At 46.2% G+C, this 19,005-nt stretch overlaps 1 protein-coding gene across 2 annotated transcripts in view; it reads right to left on the bottom strand.

Moving 5' to 3' along the window:
• Positions 1-1,121: 1,121 nt before the first annotated feature.
• The window catches only part of Grp (serine/threonine-protein kinase grp), a 28,179-nt gene continuing 10,295 nt past the window's right edge, over positions 1,122-19,005 (bottom strand). For both annotated transcript variants that reach the window (XM_077707275.1, XM_077707274.1), the window contains 7 exons: positions 15,494-15,598; positions 9,995-10,093; positions 9,844-9,934; positions 8,023-8,206; positions 6,648-6,779; positions 5,808-5,909; positions 1,122-2,087 (listed from right to left, as the gene is read on the bottom strand). In XM_077707275.1, coding sequence (XP_077563401.1) covers positions 1,971-2,087; positions 5,808-5,909; positions 6,648-6,779; positions 8,023-8,206; positions 9,844-9,934; positions 9,995-10,093; positions 15,494-15,598 — 830 coding nt within the window. In that variant the 3' untranslated portion in view covers positions 1,122-1,970. The remainder of the gene's footprint in view (positions 2,088-5,807; positions 5,910-6,647; positions 6,780-8,022; positions 8,207-9,843; positions 9,935-9,994; positions 10,094-15,493; positions 15,599-19,005) is intronic.

Here is a 19,005-nt window from a genome sequence, read left to right as displayed (position 1 = left end):
ATATTTACCAATTCCTGTTCCAATTATTTATGATGCCACCTGTACAACTGCACAGCCTCTTTACTCTGCTCCGGTGCCTCGTTTCACTCCCCTCCCACTTCAGTTCCGAAGAATTTTGTCTTGAGGAAGATGCTTGAAGAGTATTGTGCACTGACAACGCCCCTGGAGTGTGGAAAGGTGTGCCAGCAGAGCCCAAGGCAATACTGTGGCAGAAGCGAAAGACAGGGTATCAGATTTCACACGCACATGCCTGGATTTCAGCAAGCTGTAACGATGAGCTATGCCAACACCAGAGTTCTTGGGGCAACAATCATATCCAGGCAGAATGCAGTTTTCATTTTAATTTTTGCTAGGGGAACATTTGCAGCAGAAGCCCAAATTTAAATGCGCCTGCAGCTACGTGCAATGTCGAAACTGTTTGATAATAATTAGGATGTAAGCTCGTTCATAGGCGTCAGTGCTCTAAAATTCACAGAGCATAGCAAAGGAAAAGGACACCACTGCAGAAAGGCACAAGTCTTTCCGGGAATGTTTGTCCCTTCTTTTGGCATTATGTCACCCATTGGTGTCATGTGCACCGGATCTGGTGAACTGAAGACCACGACTACGACTTGGACCTAGGCCCTCTGGATGATAAAGTTTGTTCCCTCCCCCTCTGTGGCACAACTAGTAAAGTTCATTAGTCATGTAGTCAGTGCACTGCTGGAACCTGCTAAATTGTCAGACTGGAAGGCAGCAGTGTTATCACATCAATTAGTTCTGCAAGAGCCAGCGACTTTTTTTTAGCCTCATGACCAAATGTGGCTTACAGATGTGAATACATACTTTATGTATTCACATTTATGTATTTATGGATGTATGCTACTTTGTGATAAAGTAGCATGCAACAAGTCAGCAGTCTGCATTAGTCTGGTTATGTTGCGATGAAAGTAAAATCCTTATTGCACAGGACTGGCCTATCACCTGGGGCTAGCATGTGTAGCCAGCTTTAGAGGAAAATTGTAGCCTGTAATAAGCAAGTCAACATGCTGAGATTTTTGACACGGGATCTACATTGGCAGCTCGTCTTTATGGCTCCTTACCTGTTTTCATGCCGCCTTTACGAAACACCAATCCAAAGCTGGTAGTTTCACAGTTCCATTTTATTGCAAAGTTGGTGGCCAGTCTTTAGCAGTTGCAACAGCTGGACAGTGTTGACACCACACACTGCTCCGATCAAGTTTTTTTCTTCACACTGAGTGCAGGTGTACCCAATGATAGCGAAGCTTGTCTACATAGCAGGGAGGGAGTCGGGTGAACTGCAAATTTATTAACTTCTGCTGTAAGGAGTTTCTAACAGTCATGAAACATTTCCACTAGCTGCAGCAAAAAATTTTTCAAATTCTAACAAACTACATAAGGCACGTGGTCGCTTTTCTTAGCGCTCATGTCCATGTTCCAAGCACACCACCAAGACTGAAAATTTGTCAAGCAGTGATGTTCCCGCTCCAAATAATTCCAGCCATTCTACTAACTTTGTACATTGCTCGCAGAATTACTTTCCGTTGCTAATTTAAAACCTTGCAATGAATGTAACTAATGCAACGGATCTACTTAATAACAGCTCAGAGCTTTGCAACATGTTTCATGAAATCACAGTTCCAAAATGCAAAAAAATACTTTCAAGTTGTGTGCCTCACTTGCAGACAATGCTTGCAACTTGCAACCAGCCATTGCAGCATCACGCTGCCATTAAAAATAGTCTAAAAGGGACAAACTTTCAATGGAATCGAGCATGCCTTACTCTGCACAAAAAGTGTGCCGCCACAATGAACACTATAAAAAGACGAGGTCTGTCGTCGTCGTAATACTATACACAATCTGCGCTAATGTACACAGTCAGGTAAAAGCATAGGAATTGTTGGGCAGGCACATTTGTTGGCACGGTGAGATTCCGCCACTCAGCAGCCCGTGGCTAACCGCAGCCAAGGTCACGGGATGCTGTTGGTGGCGACGGCGATGGGCCAGCTGACAGGCCCCTTGGCAATGTGCTCGGACAAGGCGTTTCGGATGATCACAAAGTGCTTCTTGAACTCCAGACCGTCACCCTGGAAGGAAAAAAAAAAAGGGTTCAAGAATAAATCAGAAAAGTTCTTCAAAAAAACTTCATTGTTCTTCATTGACGAGTGCTTTATCGCACTCGTCAATAAGCAAGACTCTGTAGTGCGCCCAGCACAGACATACAATAGTGGGTACATCACATGGGTGTCAATAGTTATGGTGCATTTGGACCCAGTGCCGACGTCGCCATGCCCCTTAGCAGCGCTTGCGAATGGCTAAAATTTTCCGCTCCTGCTTGCATGCCACTGTTGGGGCAGCACTTTACGAACCCAGGCAATTCAGTAGGTGCGCCACAAGGAATTTATCACTCAAGGTTAGTGCTGCCACCAATACTCACTCGCCTGTGTACGAGGTTCACTCTACAATGACCCCAAGCCTATTAACCTATTGGCTTCCGCAGCCAGCGATCCGCCATCCGTAAAGACCAAAGCCAAAACCACTTTGACCGGCAAACCACCAGCTGCTTAGAAAATGATCGTTTCTGATAACCTTTCATAGGTGGCAGCGCACTGGTTGGTGTTAGCCTTTTGCTTGATATGTTCTCCGCAAGATGAACATAGTAGTCCGCAGTTGGAGATGTTTTTGTGTGTTTTTAGCGCCGAAGGCAGCGAATGTATGGTATGGTTCCCGTTTATTCGAAGCATGGTGTGTCGGCACATCAAGCTTTTCACACACGCAAACTGTACTGAAAGAGTTGATGCAGTGAAGCATTGCGAACAGGATAAAGCAAGATTTGTTGTCCTATGACGTTTTTTGCTGACGTTATTGCGATTTCTATACACCGCCTCATGTCGCCTGTGGGCACGAAACTTTTGACGTGAAATACCAGGCAGGAACAACCGCACAGAGCGCACAAGCCAAGGGGATAACCAGTGTGCCGAGTGGCAGAGTTTGGTGGTTTTAATAATACACCAGGGCTGCCATTACTCTGCAAAATCCGGGCCCGTAACAATAATACCCAAATGAAGTCGGTCAACTTCTGGGCTTGGGTTATGAATATTAGAGGTGAGAACACGTGTGTGCTGGATATAACTTTAAAAACTTGATTATCAGCACTCATCATTTCACGTTCGTGCTAAATGTCATTTTGCATTATGTAAAATGGCACATTAGATGTCGGCATGCAACAATTGTTTATTAAAGGAAATTCTGCATGGCTCCGGACTTGCAGCTTGCATTAAATGTAAAAGAGCAATTTTAACCTCGATTGCCATGAAAATGCAACGTAAAAATGCCCTAAAATGCGACATTGTCATCTGAAAGCCCTGGTCCTTTCAAATTAAGAGTAAATTCTAGACATATTGCAGCTTCATTCAATTCCCACTTGAACTAGATTTCACACTAAAAACAGAGCTCTAGTTTGTCACTTCTTCTGTCCTCGTCCTCGAGCTGTTTTTAGTGTGAATAATGTGTACCCAACTAGCCCAACGTCAAGCCTTAATAAGGGACTAGATTTCATCATTAGATTTACTCATGCAAAAGAGAAAGCAGAATACACAACTCCCTGCATTGCAGTGACAAATGACACAGGCTTATGGTAACATAACACATTTACTCGCATAATGAACCCTCACCCTACTTTACTTATTGAGAATTTACTTTTTTGTCACTTTGAATAAAAAATGCAGCAGGAATGTTCTTATCTTGGCCTGGCTGCTGATGCTGTAGACGATCGCAGTAACTTGATATCATGCTACAGTATGCGCAGAAATGCTAAGAACGTATTCCAACAGAAAGAACTTGACAATAGCCGGAAATGTGAGTGTGAATGCCGTGGCTCACAATTTAAAAATTGCGCACTTGCAGAGCGCCACCTGCTGAATGCAAAACAAAATTTCTTGCACCATAAAATGTTGCGGCGTGCAAACAAAGCACTAAACGTACTCTGCCCTCCTCTGCTTTTGCTGTTACACAACTTCCCCCTTACACTCCATGGTTTTGTTGTCCAGCTGTGTTAAAGGAGTACTGACACGAAATTTTTATGTTACGTTTTTTTCGCTGCTATGCGTGCCTACCAGCCCACTAATCATAGAATGACAGATTAGACGGTCGAGCGCAGCGTAAACATTCATTTACGGCGTCGTTTATTCGTGCCAGTTTCGGTTTCGACTGAAAAACGCTGAGCGGCCGCCATGACAGCATGTATAACATGACGTCACCATTCTTGCCGTATCGCTGCCTCTCTGGAAGCGCGCGCGAGCGAGCGCACGTGCGCGCCCAGACCGGCCGAGGTTTTTGCCGTCCCCACAGGGCCGGGCAGCATGACGTCAGTCCCAAAACCATGACGTGTACACACGCCCGAGCAGCGCGCGCCAACCACAGCCAGCGCGTCGGCTTCGTCACGGGAGCCCCGACGTCGGCAGTTTGGGGCACGTAGCAGATGATGTCACGTCGGCCCGCTCTGGGCTTTCTCGTGCGGGCGAAGATTAAAATGGATTTTAAATATGTTTCGCTGAACGGTTGCTGTTGAAACTTGCTGGGAGATATTTCCTGATAAAAAGGAAGCGTTTTACATAGTTATCTCAGCTTTGAAATTTCGTGTCAGTACTCCTTTAAGAACTTTTTTGTGCTCCTGGTCCGCACCATACGATGGGCCAGTACGCGAGCTACAGAGGCGGATTTAAACTGAAGGTGGTGGAACACGCACTGATGCACATGGAATCTGCGCGGCTGAGCGGCACTTCAGTGTTGACCTGGTGCGTGTACACTAGGGGCAAAAACGAGAAGTTTTGGGCGGCAAACAGGGATCGCCGTGTGTTTCGCAGGCCCAAAGAAGGGAAGTTTCCCGGTGTCAGAAAAGAAATTTTGGAGTGCCTTGACAGCACGGAAGACCGTGCGCTGTGGACCGAAAACAAATGTGAAGCCGCAAGAGACTTCAGTGAGGAGGGCAGCTCCGTGGCAAGTAGGGGGGCCACTAGCATGTTGGCAATAACAAAAAAAATTTGATTACATACTTACCTACGTATTTTTACAAAAAAATGGTAAGGCTCTGACAGCACTTCTCCTAGCAACTTCATTGCATAAAGTTTCAGCTTTTAAAAATTTGTCGCAATTTTTTCCCGCATAATGAACCCTCCCCCCAAATTCATGCCGAATTTTCTGGAAAAAATGTGGGTTCATTATGCGAGTAAATACGATACTTGTCCACTACAGCACTGCATGTCTACCGCTAACGGAGTGCAAAAACTTCCCCATCCCTTCCTAAAAATAGGCGAGAGATGCACCAAAGCCTTCTTACATCAAAACTGCGTCAAAACCTTTGCTAAAAGTGCACCCAACCTTCGCTGAAAGTGCATCCAATCGATCATCAAACCTTCAAAGACACAAGCTGTAAATGAAGAACGAACTCATGCGACAACGCTTCACCCACTAACATAAACGCATCTATGAAAAATCTAAACGCACACCGATACGTGGTTTATGAGATAAAGGTACACTATCGCACTCCTCCCTCATGGTCGATGCATGTATTGTCTTACCTAAAACCATTCCTTTTTCGCAATTTTCCTGTAACCATTTTGAAGCCCGGTTTCATGCATGCGCCGTGTGTCCAGAGATCTTATCAGAGCTTTGTGGTCGACCAACCAGTCTATGAGAAATTACATTGGCTTTTCCATAGGACGCCATTGAACCCACTTCTCAAAAATCTGTACACGTGGTCGCGGGAGGCAATGTAGCTAGGTCGCTCGCAACACTGTAGTACTTACGCGGGACAGCCTGAAGTCCACCAGAATCTTGGCACTCATCTCGATCAGGCTTGCCTTGAACACGAGCTGCGCTTTGCGCTTGTCCTGAGTTGTGACCGTGATCTGCATTGTTGGCAGAGGAGGAAGAGTGAAGTGGCAGCAGTTCCGCAAACACATTCCACGAGGAGCATCTCCTGGTAAACCAGGCATTTTTCCACCACGAGATGAAATAACAGCCAACAGTGCCCAATAGCTTTACTTTGGAGGAAGCAAGTGGCACCCGAAGACAACACAGCCTGCAGTCTAGTTAAACAACATTTTGATGAAAAGCTCTTTGTCAAGAGCTGGTTTCACGCAATAGAGGATACTGAAGCCACTTAAAACGCAGACATGATGTCGGTAACAAGGCATCTGCAGTGCCAACACTTTCAATTTGCCCCAACTTCTTGATATTGCCCCCATCACACAAACTATACATAAAGATGAAAGCCATGCTAAGGGTTTACATCCTAAGGATATGGTTCAAAGCTCTAGGCAATACATACCCAAGGTCTTGTCTAAACGAGCATTTTGCAGTTAGCTTCACTCAGTGAGCAGAGAAGGAACAAATAGTTTTATGGGCAGCCATTTAACATCTTAGCTGCAATGCTACCAACAATAGGCAACCTTTCTATAGCCTGTTCTTCAATTCAGAACATTGGGGAGCCAGTCGATTATAAAATCTTATTGTAAGAAGCTGTGCTTGCACAGGCTGTAATTAACACTGTTACAAGAAGAGACGGTAGGCATGAAGCTTTTGCTTTATGCCACCCCATACCAGCGAAAAAGGCCCAAGCAATGAGGAACAGAAAGCGTAGCTACCTGTCCAGGGGAGTTGGTCTTCCAGACGTAGCCAAGCCGTTCAAAGAGCGACTTGAGTTCCTCTACGGTCTGCTGAGCATTGGTGGTGACAAAGAACCTCGTCATACGCTTCACCAGCTTCTGGAGAGGTGTCTGAAAAGGTTCACCACAACACGGAGACACACATCAGCAGGCGCAACGGAGAAGCTGTGTACGTTAATGTGCCCAGTGTGAGCAGTAAATAGTTTGAAATCTAATGTAATGTGTAGAATTCCAATGATCCTGCAATGCACCATACAATAAAGCAAGGAAGTGGGTCAATTGGTAGAGATGCACGATTAAACTGAACCGCACTGCTAAAATGTACATGGATGAGAAGAAATGCATGGATAAAAAAGAAATGCATGGATAAAAAAGAAATGCACAAAGATGAGTCGTGGCATCACATTTCGCGTGCTTTTTAGTAATTGTACAGTGCGGTCTCTTGTTAAAGGGAACAAGACACTGTGTTTCAAAACATCTGCTAAAGCTAACGAGAAGGAGTACAGAAAGCAGGAGTGTGTGTCTCGAAAATTCGACCCCTTACACGACTCAATGCGCAGGCACATGTGGCTTGGGGTGCATTTTATAGGCGTTGGAAATGAATTCCTTTGCCCTCTTTAACAGTGAACCGCACTGTGCATGCATGCTTCAATGGCACTGCACGTACTGTTGGGAGCAAGTCGAAAATCCATGGATAATACTCCTTTTCCAGAGGAGTTGGTATGAGTGTATAAAATGTGATGACAGATGGCAATGCAGTGTATTTTTACGACGCATCACTTGCCATCCAAGAGGGAAGGGATAACTGCTCCCTGCAAAAGCAGAAATGGCGTGCCATTGCACTCTGCCTATTTTAGCCACCACTGTCTCTTGAGTAGCAGGTCATGATGCTGATGATGTGCCCCGACAATTCTACGCACAAATTGTTGCTTGCGTGATGAAACCTATCACATTGTGTGATGGAACCCTCTACATTAAAAAACAACACAGGTGCGCTCCAGACAGTCTTTTGGCGCAGTGGGCTGTGCTGTCCTGCGTTAATCAGCATGCGTGCAGGCTTCGGCATCATTTTCAGAGCAGTCATCGGCATGGCACCGCCATGTACAAAATACCGCAACGAAGAAAATGGAGTAGCGTTCGCACAGGAAATGAAGAAAGAACCTCCTTGGGAGCTTCCAGTCTTAGTACAACGTCATTTGCCCAATGATCGGTTTCACCTACAATTGAGCATGCTTAATCTAAAAAGCAAGCAAAATGTACCAATGCCTATAATGCATGGCCAGCGTGTTGCTGCAATAAAAAGTAGTGAGTATGCCTCGCTTCCTCAACTTGAGCTTGTTCAGAAAGCAGGTACCTGTGAAGAGCCCTGGGTGCCCAGCGTTTGTGTGCTCAGCAGCATGTCCTCGAGGTGTGCCGGCTGCGAGAAGCTGATGCCGTGAGCCAGCACCTCGGTGGCAGAGGCCATTTCCAGATTCGGCTCCTCTCCGCTGTGCAGCGGATCAGGCTGCGAGCTGGACAGCCTGGTGATGGCATCATCCCTGCCACATGAAAAAGAAAGAAGAAACCAAGATCAGCGTAACGTTGCACAATTCCACGAGTGTAGGATTCCCTACGGTGTCTAGACACAGGGGCCGGGCACGATTTGAACCGAGCAAGGTGGCCTCTAATCTCTAACAGACATGATATTATTGAGATTTTAATTTCACATTTAATTGAACGAGCAGCAGCCTTTAGCACTGAGGACACTAATCACAGCATTAAAAAAAAAGTGAGAATTTTGCATCGTCATGCTAAAAATGAGTCTCTGGCTGACGTGATGCACCAAGGCCGGCCAGAGACGAACGTTTGCCAAGATGGTGAATGTCTGAACTTCATCTGAAGTCAAGAATAGCTTAGCTCCGGAACGAAGGAGGATTATTCCGGAATATAAACAACTGGAACTTTGAAATACCGATATCAGAGTTGAAGCCTACATATCCAGTAGAAAGCAATGAGCTGTACTACGCTTTTCTGTTTAGTAAGTGCTCACCAGGGCCGCAGCCATGGGCAGGTTTCAGTGTCGGGTCAGTAAAATGGCCGATACGACATAATCTGATGAAGGACAGCTGTGAAATCACAAGTTGGACCAGTTGGACTGTGCACGGCCACAGGCAGATTGCACACAATGGATGGGAACCGCCCCCTGCTTGAGGCATTTATTACCTTTTTCATAAAACGGAATGGCAATGATAAATGCCCAAATTAACTGAACCTGGGTTCTTTATTACATAAAAAAACTGACTAGGGCAGACGCCACCTCCAGGTGTCCCACCTGGTGTATTCGAAAGCGCTGTTTTTCAATCTCACCGGAGCAGTGTCTTTTGGCAGCGTGCTTGTTCTTGACAGCCCAGCAGACTGTCTGCTTAGACAGGCCCATACTTCTGACGAAGGCGGCCTATTTTTCGCTATGTTCGACAGCGTTAATTATGCTAAGTTTATCAGACAAGCAAAACAAACAAAAAAATTGCTACCGGCACAGACTTGGCTTGGCTGTGCCAATGACCCGATCTACTCCGACAATTTTGCTAGACATAGTAGTTTTCTCGCCAAAAGAAACAAAGAAAAAGCATATCAGGTGCCCGCACCGTACAAGTCCACTATCACCGTTCAGTCAAAACAATTTCTGCTCGAAATTTAGTCTGTGGCAGCCGATAAGCCTGCTGTAGCCGGGTTCGTTATCAGCTGAGTGGATTCCACTTAAAATGCATGGGGACCAAACAAACCAACAGAAATGGTCTGTTGTCACTGGAAGTCCGTTGTTGCCGGATCTGCTGTAACGAGCCTAGACTGTATACTCTCAACCTCGTGCTTATTGTGTGAGTGTAAGGACCCATACGCCGCGCTTTAAAAATGAGCTCAAAGAAACGACCCAAGCAGACACAAGGCAATCTTTTCTGGAAAAAAATCATTATGAATATTTTATTAATTATGTAATAATTATTTTGCAAAAATTAGGTATAACACCCCCCAAAAAAAGATTTCTGGCTACACCACTGCTGGACACTTTTCCTTATTTGAAAACGCTTCAAAATGCACCGCTACCCATGACCATTTTCTTGAGATTTGATTACAACACAACTTAACAATATTCCGAGATACCCTGGAAGGGGGAAAGAAAAAGGAAGAAGAGCCGCACCTGGTTGAGTCACCCGTGTGTCCAATGTCAAAGCAGCTCTTCTTGCGCATCAGGGACTCCCCAATGCTACCCAGCCACTTGCAGTCAGCATCTGGGCACAAGTGGTACATCGTAGCATAGGCACAGTGAGCGAAGGGGTCGTGCCACTCACTTTTGGGCTTGAGATGCTTCCTCATCCATTGGTGGTTTTTGATTTGTTCTATGGTGTACCTCTTGGTAGGGTTCGGCATCAGCACCTTTCGGATCAGGGCTGAAAAGGCACGACGGTATGAAAATTGAACGAGTTCATAAAATCCTTAAATACATAGTATTAACTTGTACTCCGCACTCCCGAGCCTTTCGAGAAAATACACATTTTTAAAGTAGCAATCTGACACCTGCACACAGTTTCTGGCTTTCAGAAACAAGCAGGACCACAGAATGCACAAAGTTATGGTATGCCATGGAGAGAATTTCAGCATGCCTTAAATAAAATGTTCACCACTCGGAAATAGCGTTGCCACAGACAGTAGGGGAAGCATCCCTTCGCATTTCAGAGCCAGTCCCGAAACAGCGAAAATGCCAGTTTCAAGCAGCTATGGGAGTTTTTAGAGCACTTAGAGGTGAAAGCAGTTACTAGCAAATACCACCAAACATATATTTTCACTATGAATAATGAAAAGGAATAATTTCAAGCCTTATACTAACAAGGACATGAACAGACCAGAGCAGTAAGGAGACAGTACAGGCACTAGCTCCTAAGTATTTTACACGGACAGCTTATACTTTAAATGCAATAGGAAATGCGCAACCTGTGTAAAGTTTGGGGCACAAAAATCACCCAATCACCTTTAAAAATCAACTCACTTTCATGCAAAAGGGGCATGCTAACACAATGTGAGCTCCACCTAGTGATGCAGAAAGCTTCCCTCACTTTACAAGCTCTGACCTCGAATCTTCATGTTCTGATGTACACTGCACTCAATGAGATAACCAACTGTCAAATAATCGGGCATCTAAGTCTGCCCCCACCCTCTCAAAGTAAATTGGTTTCACTCCGGGTTGAAGGCCCACCACTGTAAAGTATACCTAGCACCATCGTGATGTCAAGTGGCGCATGGGAGCCTGGACCTAGAGTTACTTTGGTCTTGTGTTAGTACCCGTGGTCTGGCCGCATTCCATGTCAAGTGAGCTAGCCAAACGTCCTGCACTTTTCTCATCCAGCCTCGCATTGTTCTAAACACAGTGGAACCCTGATAATAACTTTCAAGGGACCGCATGAAACCGTTGCACAGGGGTGGAAACAGGGTCTAGCTTTTTGGAGCAGGCACGGGAGCAGCAAAAGTCTTATTTTGGAGCAGCAAAAATCCCATTTTGGAGCAGGTTTGGAGCAATTTAGGGGCTGTTTCGGAGCACTTTTGGAGCACACTGACGGCCTTAAATAATGCGGCTGAGCGCACTTTTAAGAGCCACTAATCCAAAAACTGCATGAAAAATAGAATTGGCCAGAATTATTTAGAAGGAGCGCAATAAATCAAATAGGAGCTGGCACCTTGATGTTACCCTTTACTCGGGACTGAAACCTGCTTTTTGCCAATTCATTTACGTGTAGCGACTTTTTGGCTTTTATTTGTATAATAATCAACACTTTGTTACCAATGGTGGCTGTATTTCTTTTCTTTTTTTTTTTTTTGGGGGGGGGGGGGGGGGCAGTGGTGTGTAAAGTAGTTTCGGGCTAAAACAATCGCTTGCAGTGCGCCGCCCCGCTGCCATACTCGTTCGCGCGCCACCGAGGCCCGACAGGAACGCTGTCGCCGTCGCCTCGACCGTGAAATCAGGCGTTGTCAACGCGCCCTACCCGCACGGCGCTCGCCGAGCGCACATCGCCTCGCATTGATAGGCCCCGACACGAAGACGGTCGCCGTACAATATGATGCCGTATTCGCAGCAAGCTGCCACCGCCACGTCGACAGAGAAGGCAGGCATCATAGGCAGGCAAAGGCAGGCAGCGAACAAAGATGGCGATTTCACGACGCCTCATTTCGTGGTAGACGCGAAGGCGAAAGCGGGCACGGCATCCCATAGAGACGCCTGCTTTCGCGGTCGAGTCGGGCCTCGTCGGCGCGCGAACGAGTACGGCGGCTGTGTGGTGCGCTGCACGCAACTGTTTTAGCTCCACACCACTTCTTTCATTAAAGCAGCGCGAAAAATTCGGCTTCAAATTAACTTCTGATGCAAAATGGCTGTTATTAACAGCGGAGCTGTTGTTACTGGCCGTAACTTCGGGGTTCGTGCGCGCCGAAAACTCCCACCGAGGAGCGCTAACGCGCACGTGTCGCGCAGCTGTCGAAATACCCGCTCGACAGCGGAAAGGAAAGTGATAGCGGCTGCCGCAACAGTCTAGAGGACCGTGCACATGCGCTCAGTACCGTACAATAGCCCTCGCGCGCAGCGTCTTCGCAGTTCTCGGCATGGCCCAGCTGCGGATAGTTCGCACGGCCGAGGAAGTGGCCGCAATCCGAAAGGCACGGCGTGCTACTGAAAATAACTAGGTGTCCGTCAATGCTCGCCTGCAACAGCTTCGCAATTCACGTCTTGTGGGCGAGTGCAAGCTTCCCTACATTATTGTTTTTAAAAAAGTTGGTGCAGGCCCCGAAAAATTAGACTTCAATCACCACAGTAACTGCGTACCCGCACAATAATAATAATAAAAAAACTACAGATGCGAAGGATGTGCGAAGGGATCGTTCGTCTTACTTTGAGCAGCTGCCAATTCCTGAGGCCATGCCTCAAGTTATATCACTAGATAACTGTTCGAAGTGCTTTTACTCATGCTGGTGACAGCCTTCCGGGAAAGTTCCGGCGATAACAACGTTGCTATAAACTCCACGAGGGAACCATGAGTGCACCGAACTGCCGTGGCTATGGATGCGGTGTGAATCGGCTGCGTCTATTGTGTAGCCAGTGCTCAGTGTTGCCCGGACGACAAGACTCGGCTAAATTTAACGTTGTATGCTCTCAATGGACAATAATCACGCAAATTGCAGTTTCTGCGCAGCTTGGTGCAGCAGGGCAAATTGGTGCACACTGGCGCAGCAGTTCCACCCCTGATTGTATGACCACAGTATCGTATGATCTGGGTACGGGTAAATGCCAGCCTAGTAGACGGTTTCATGCGACAGGTGGGCTAAACTCATTTAAACTACTGCCATATTTTCGCACATATAATCAGCCCCTGCATATAACCCGCACCCCCACTTTATGTCCACGAAAAAGAAAAAATATCCCCATGTATTGCCCGCACATTTTATACAGGAAAGGCTGGACCAAAGCTACTAAAGCAACATGGCACATTTGTTGACACAAAAAAACGTTACCTTTATTTTTAATATTGCATACATTTTCTGCACGGCCTAAGCCACAATCACTCATTGTCACTGCTCTCGCTAGTGCCATCACTTGGGCTGCAGTCGTCACTGTCAAACAACATCATCGTCAGTTCCGTCCATACTATTTGTAATGCAGCATTTCTTAAAGCTCTTGAAAACCATCTCACCTGGAATCGCCTTCCATGCCTTATTGATCCACTTACAAAACAGCGCAACATCAGACATACGGACGCGGCCTGCCGGCGTAACTAAGTCAGAGAACCCTTCACCCATCTATTCAGTGTAGAAATGTTTCATGTGTGCTTTTAATGCAGAATACAAGTATTATACAGCAACAAGGTTAAACTTAGAAGTAGTTTACTTAAAATAAGCATCCAAAAATAGATCAGTATGGTGGCGAGAGCCACCGCCTCATTTCAAACGAAATTCAACTCACATTTATCATCAGCATAGGGGTTTTTTCTTGGTGTTTTTCAGTATTGGCACTCACACTCTTTACTTGATTTTGAACGGCACTTCTCCTTTGCAGAAAGCTCTAGTTGACTTGCGAAATATTTTTACTCAGGTCATGATATCGTTGAGCTGTGTGTGAAAAACGAGTACTATCAGTGGGATAAGAGTGGCTTAGTCGCTATTGCTACTGTAGGGGCGTCGTGGCACAACGTGCATTGCTGTGAAGCTGCACCGAAGGAAATACCTTGCATATAATTCGCACCTCTTCTTCACCCTGAAATTTTTGCATTTTTGTTGCGGGTTATACGCACAAAAATATGCTATAATTAGCGTGTTCTCGCTTAATTTGTAAACCTTTAGCTAAACTCCCAAGTTTTTAAAAAGAAGAAACGCCTATTTTGTTTCCCATTCCATCTGCGCGAGCCCACCAACCATGCGGCACGTGACCCCCATGTTGTCGGGCATTACCCGCCACCCCTGCACCTCGTGCGCATGAGAAAAGCTGGAAAGGATGACGCGGCCGAGCAAATTGAGAAGGGAAAAGGCAAGAGTGTGAAACGAATGACAGTTCAAGGCGGCCATGGAATAAAGGCGGGAAAGAGAGGAACGGAGCGACAACGCGGCTTTGAAAGACGCTGATAAGCAGAGAGAAGGGGAGAAACAGCATTGTGAAAAAAGAAACTTGGATAGAGCGGGGGAGGAAAGCGGGTGTTCGGTCATGGCTGTGGGGTCGCGTTGTATGTCTTTTTCGTGTTCGTTGGCTTGATGGGAGCTTAAAATTCGCAGTCCACCGGCCATCTGGACTCTGACTTCTCGCAGTTGGCGCATGGGCGTTCGGCTGTCGCGTGGGGCCGTCAAAGTTTAACTTTCACCTGCTGGTACCTGCCTGCTTGCTTGAGTTTCTTCAGCAAGTGGTATCGACCGCCTGCAGACTTTTGCAGATCAAGCAGCGTCAAACGGGGTTAAGGGTAAAAAAAGGCTGGGACGAGGCAGCGAAGCGGTGTAAAAGATGGGAAAAAAATCCCGGGCCATCTCCACTAACGTGAAACCTAAGGAGGGGCGAAGCATGCAGTGTATAAGTGTGTTCTTTGGTGCCTTGGCATTTTTGCCAACAGAGATGAAACCATTGCGAGGTAGAGGTATACAGCAAAGTCTCGCCTTTGAATGAAGCACGAAGCGCTCAATCGCGAGGTGTAAACGAGTGTCCCGGTGAGTATGCAATACGAAGCGCTCCAATGCGAGGCATAAACGAGTGTCCCGGTGTTTTTTTAGTACGCGTTACGAAGCTCTCCAGTGCAAGTTGTAAACGAGTATCCCGGCGTTTTTTTTATTACGCACTACATTCTAGCGAGAGGCGTAAACGAGTTTCCTGGTGTTTTAGTACTGTGCCTACATGAAACGACGACAGGAGACGCCAACAGCCCCAGCTCCCAAGGGGCTTTTCCCCTAAAACACCGATTTATCCCCACCAGGATCAGTCGTATGAAGCGGATTACGTCCACCCAAGCATTGTATAATCAGGGTTTTTAATGCATTGTTTCTATGGGTAGTTTGCCGGGATCGTGGTGCTCCATTGTAAGAAGCGGGTAGTTGTAAGACCAGGGGACATATCATCGGGGTTCTACTGCATCTATTTTCTCGCCTTGCCTTTAACTGCACGCTTTTCAAACTTATGCCTGTCAATACAAATATCCTTGTGTTCCTTTCTGTGAGCTCGGAGCAGTTCAGTTTCTTTCAATGGCCCAAATCTCCACATGCATTATACACCTGAAAAAACTTCACTGCAACAGCGGCGTGACAAAAGTTGAGTAGACAGAGCGCACACTCACAGAGGACTACATTGTCCAGCTTCGACCATGGAGACACTGTGATCTTGCAGTCTTTCCAGCCTTTGTATTCTGGACAGCTTGCAGCAGGCTTGTCCCAAGGAAGTTCTGGAACAGGAAGACGGAGAGCAACGAGCTCTGGATCACTGGATCAGCAAAAGGAGATTTCTTTTCTGCAGCACAAATTATATTAAAGGGATCCTGCAACACTCTTTGAGCAGTGTAAGTGTAAACCTGATTGATTGTAGGGCTTAACGCGTCGACACAACGCAGGCGACGAGGCGCACCATAGTGGAGGGCTCCGGACTAATTTTGACCACCTGGGGATCTTTAACGTGCGCCGAAATCTCGTACACACGGGCGTTTTTGCTTTTCGCCACCATCAGAAAAGCGGCCGCTGCGGCCAGGAGTCGAACCCGCGACCTCGTGCTCAGCAGCACAACGCCTTAGCCACTGAGCCACCGCGGCGGGTGAGCTGTGTAAACCTGCACGACGTTTAGATTACACTGCCAGGAATACCCGAGCCAAAAATTACATGTGCACGTGAAGCGGCAAGAGCACAAATCGCTGTTAAAGACGCAGAAAAACCAATCGTGCTCTTTTCAATTTTCCTCATTATGCACCGCTGGCATAGCTTAACTCTTTCGTTACCACGCCTATTCAAATCGATCACCGGTGATCGGTGATTTATATTGCCTATTTCAACATGTTGTAGTCGTTTCTCGTACACCTAATGCGGCCAGTGGTTAGTCTAGGCACTGCCCTTTTATAATCAGTTGAAATTTTCCCGCTCCGACGACATTGAGATTTTTGACGGCAATTTTTGCGAGCTGAGGTGCGTGTGTTTTTGAGGAAGGGGGGTGGCTGCTGCACTTGAGAAAAAAGGATGCAGATCGTGGTTAGGCTGCATTACCATAATATTTTTTTTGTCAAAAGGCTCCTGGCAAGTCAAATACCAAATAATGCGGTCAGCTTTGTAATCCGACAGCGTTGAGAGGTGATAACTTGAAAATGGCCCCAGCTATTCACTAATGATCTTTGGTTCGGGCAAAGGGCAGCTTTATTCTCCCAAAGCTTATTTCTGATGGTCCCCCGCATGTCTAGCAAGTGTGCCTGCCATTTTCAACCAGTTTCCAGCAGTTTCGGTTTCGTTTTTGCATTGCGAAATTTATGTTTGGCGCTACTACGCAGTTACCCAACTACAAGCTCATTTGCCATGGCGCCTCCATTGCCCGCTACTGCTCCTCAAAACAAGCATTCCGCTCGCGCTTCCACTTTATCTACGCCTTGCTTCTGCGATAAGAGCTTCCGCTGAAAGTCAAACGATAACACCAAGTCGTCAGGTATCAGTTCAGACGAGGAGAACGCTTCCAATTGGCCTTGAACACCGCCAGCTGTTCACCGGCCAGTTTCGGTTTCACACGAGGGTATTTCCGGAGGTCTAGTGTCGCTTCTTAGTAGTACTGTCTATTCTGACGAAGTCTCCAACAGCCTTGTATTTGTTTCTTTCCAAAATTGTTAGGTGGCGCTGCCATGTAGTAGGCTCGTAGTGCTGAACTTGCTTCACAGCCCGACGGCGGCTTGGTGAAAGCTTGCTGGGCATGATTCTAGCTCATCGTACCTTATTCCTGCAAGCAGGGCTACCATAGTGACTCAGAACATGATAATAAACCGCAAATGAAAGTTCTGACTGATAAGTGATCATCAGAACGTCAACAAGCATCCACCAAAGAGTTTGGTTCTCAACTCCAAGTGGATTTTTTCACATCGCTTGCTTGCCTTCAATATTGTGCCAGTCATAATCATTGACAAGGTGTTTTTACATCACGTGGAGGCTAATTTGGGCCTTTAATAGTGTGAAACCACCAGATTTCTTCTAGAGAACCATCCAAAATAGCAAAATTTGAAATAGTGGTTGGGCTTCACCACATGGCACGGGCACCACGTGGGCTAACATTTTCTGTTATATCTGACAAATTGTACTGCGCAACTCAATTTTTTTTTCTAGGACGGGTTTTTGAAATGTCTACCTACAAAATGTATATTCTAAATTTTTTCTACTCCTGGTCGTTTATTATACACAACTTACTTTTTTTCTTATTTTCTTCCACGCAGGGACAAAAATTTCGAATTCGATAATTTTTTCGCAATCATTATTTAGGAAAACATTATTAAAACTGGTGTCGTTGGAAAGCGCGTGGAATAATCTGCATTTTATGTCACTGCAATGTATGCCTAACCAATATGTATAGCACAAAAAAAATATATTGTTAGACCTCTCAAAATTGGTCAGTTTCCCGCGGTAACGAAAGAGTTAAACGACGTTATTGCAGCCATGGCTGTCCTATTGGCTGTTGCTGGTCAACTTCGCGGCTTATTCCTCGCATTTCCTGTGCTGATCCGCTGTCGTCGGCGCTGCGTACCAACCTCTTCTATGCCTGAACCTGTGCGCAGTTATGCCGTGTTTTTTTTTTTTTTTTTTGTGTGTTGAGTACGCGCGGAGTTTGAGTGATGAACTCAATACCACCCTTTCAACAATACCACTCGACAACAAACGTTTATTGCTTCAAAAACGTCCCATCAGCCAGAGCGTGCGCTTCGAGCACGCAGCCATTCCTGCTTTTTTGTGGCACCAGACCGGAAATATTCCCCTCCACGTTGTGGAGAAAACTCCCTGGCCCATGATATATCGAAGGCCGCCGAAGAGAACGCCGCAAGCCAGCCCCCTCTCTGCGAGAGAGCGCACAGCTTTCGCCGCATTGTCTGCAGTCGAGTTGAGAGGGAACAATTACGTGAAATTTCTCATTGCACGTAGTTTCGGTGATAGTGAACGGATTTTGATAATTCTTGTGGGAGGGGATTGCTGGGACAATAGACTTTACCCCAAAATGCATTCTGAGTAGTCGATAGTAAGTGCTGCAGGATCCCTTCAAACAGGAATGTAGAAACAATTCATAAATTACAGTATAATTGGGCACGAATCATTTTCTGGCATGTGGAAAAGAACGGATGGCAGGTTCACTTCGCGTAGCTACTTAAAGCTTGAAACAAATTCTTTTATCGCTTTGGAGCTAGAATGGCCTGCACTAGTAATGGATAGCGTATTAAGTCCCATGCTTGCTTTAAAGAAGCCATGAAGACACAATGCAAGTTTGCTTCACCCAAAAGGTTGCCTAGATGGAATAACACTGACGCCACTTTTAACACAAACTTCACTCAAACAAGCTGTATAATGAGAAAAACAGAATGGGCATTCTACACTTTAGTTACTTCCCCGAATTGAACCCATGACGTATTACGGGTAGTTTGTTGCAATTGACAGAGGCCAACAAAATCCAATGCAAATTAAACAGGTCAAGCAGGGATTATGAGCTTGCAGAACGAGCTATGGGCGCCTAAATTTAGTGCACATTCTTTTTATGGCAGTGGGAATGTTGGGCTAAGCAGTGGAATTTACGAACGCAAATGTAAACATAGAAGCACTAGTGTGTATGGCGCGCACTATGCCGGCCAAC

The sequence above is a fragment of the Haemaphysalis longicornis genome, unplaced genomic scaffold (genome assembly GCF_048455015.1).
Source record: "Haemaphysalis longicornis isolate Haplotype H1 unplaced genomic scaffold, Haemaphysalis longicornis Haplotype H1 scaffold_4, whole genome shotgun sequence".
In the NCBI taxonomy this organism is placed as follows: domain Eukaryota; kingdom Metazoa; phylum Arthropoda; class Arachnida; order Ixodida; family Ixodidae; genus Haemaphysalis; species Haemaphysalis longicornis.
Note: the sequence above shows the minus strand (reverse complement) of the source record. Positions and strands in the feature narration are given on the sequence as shown.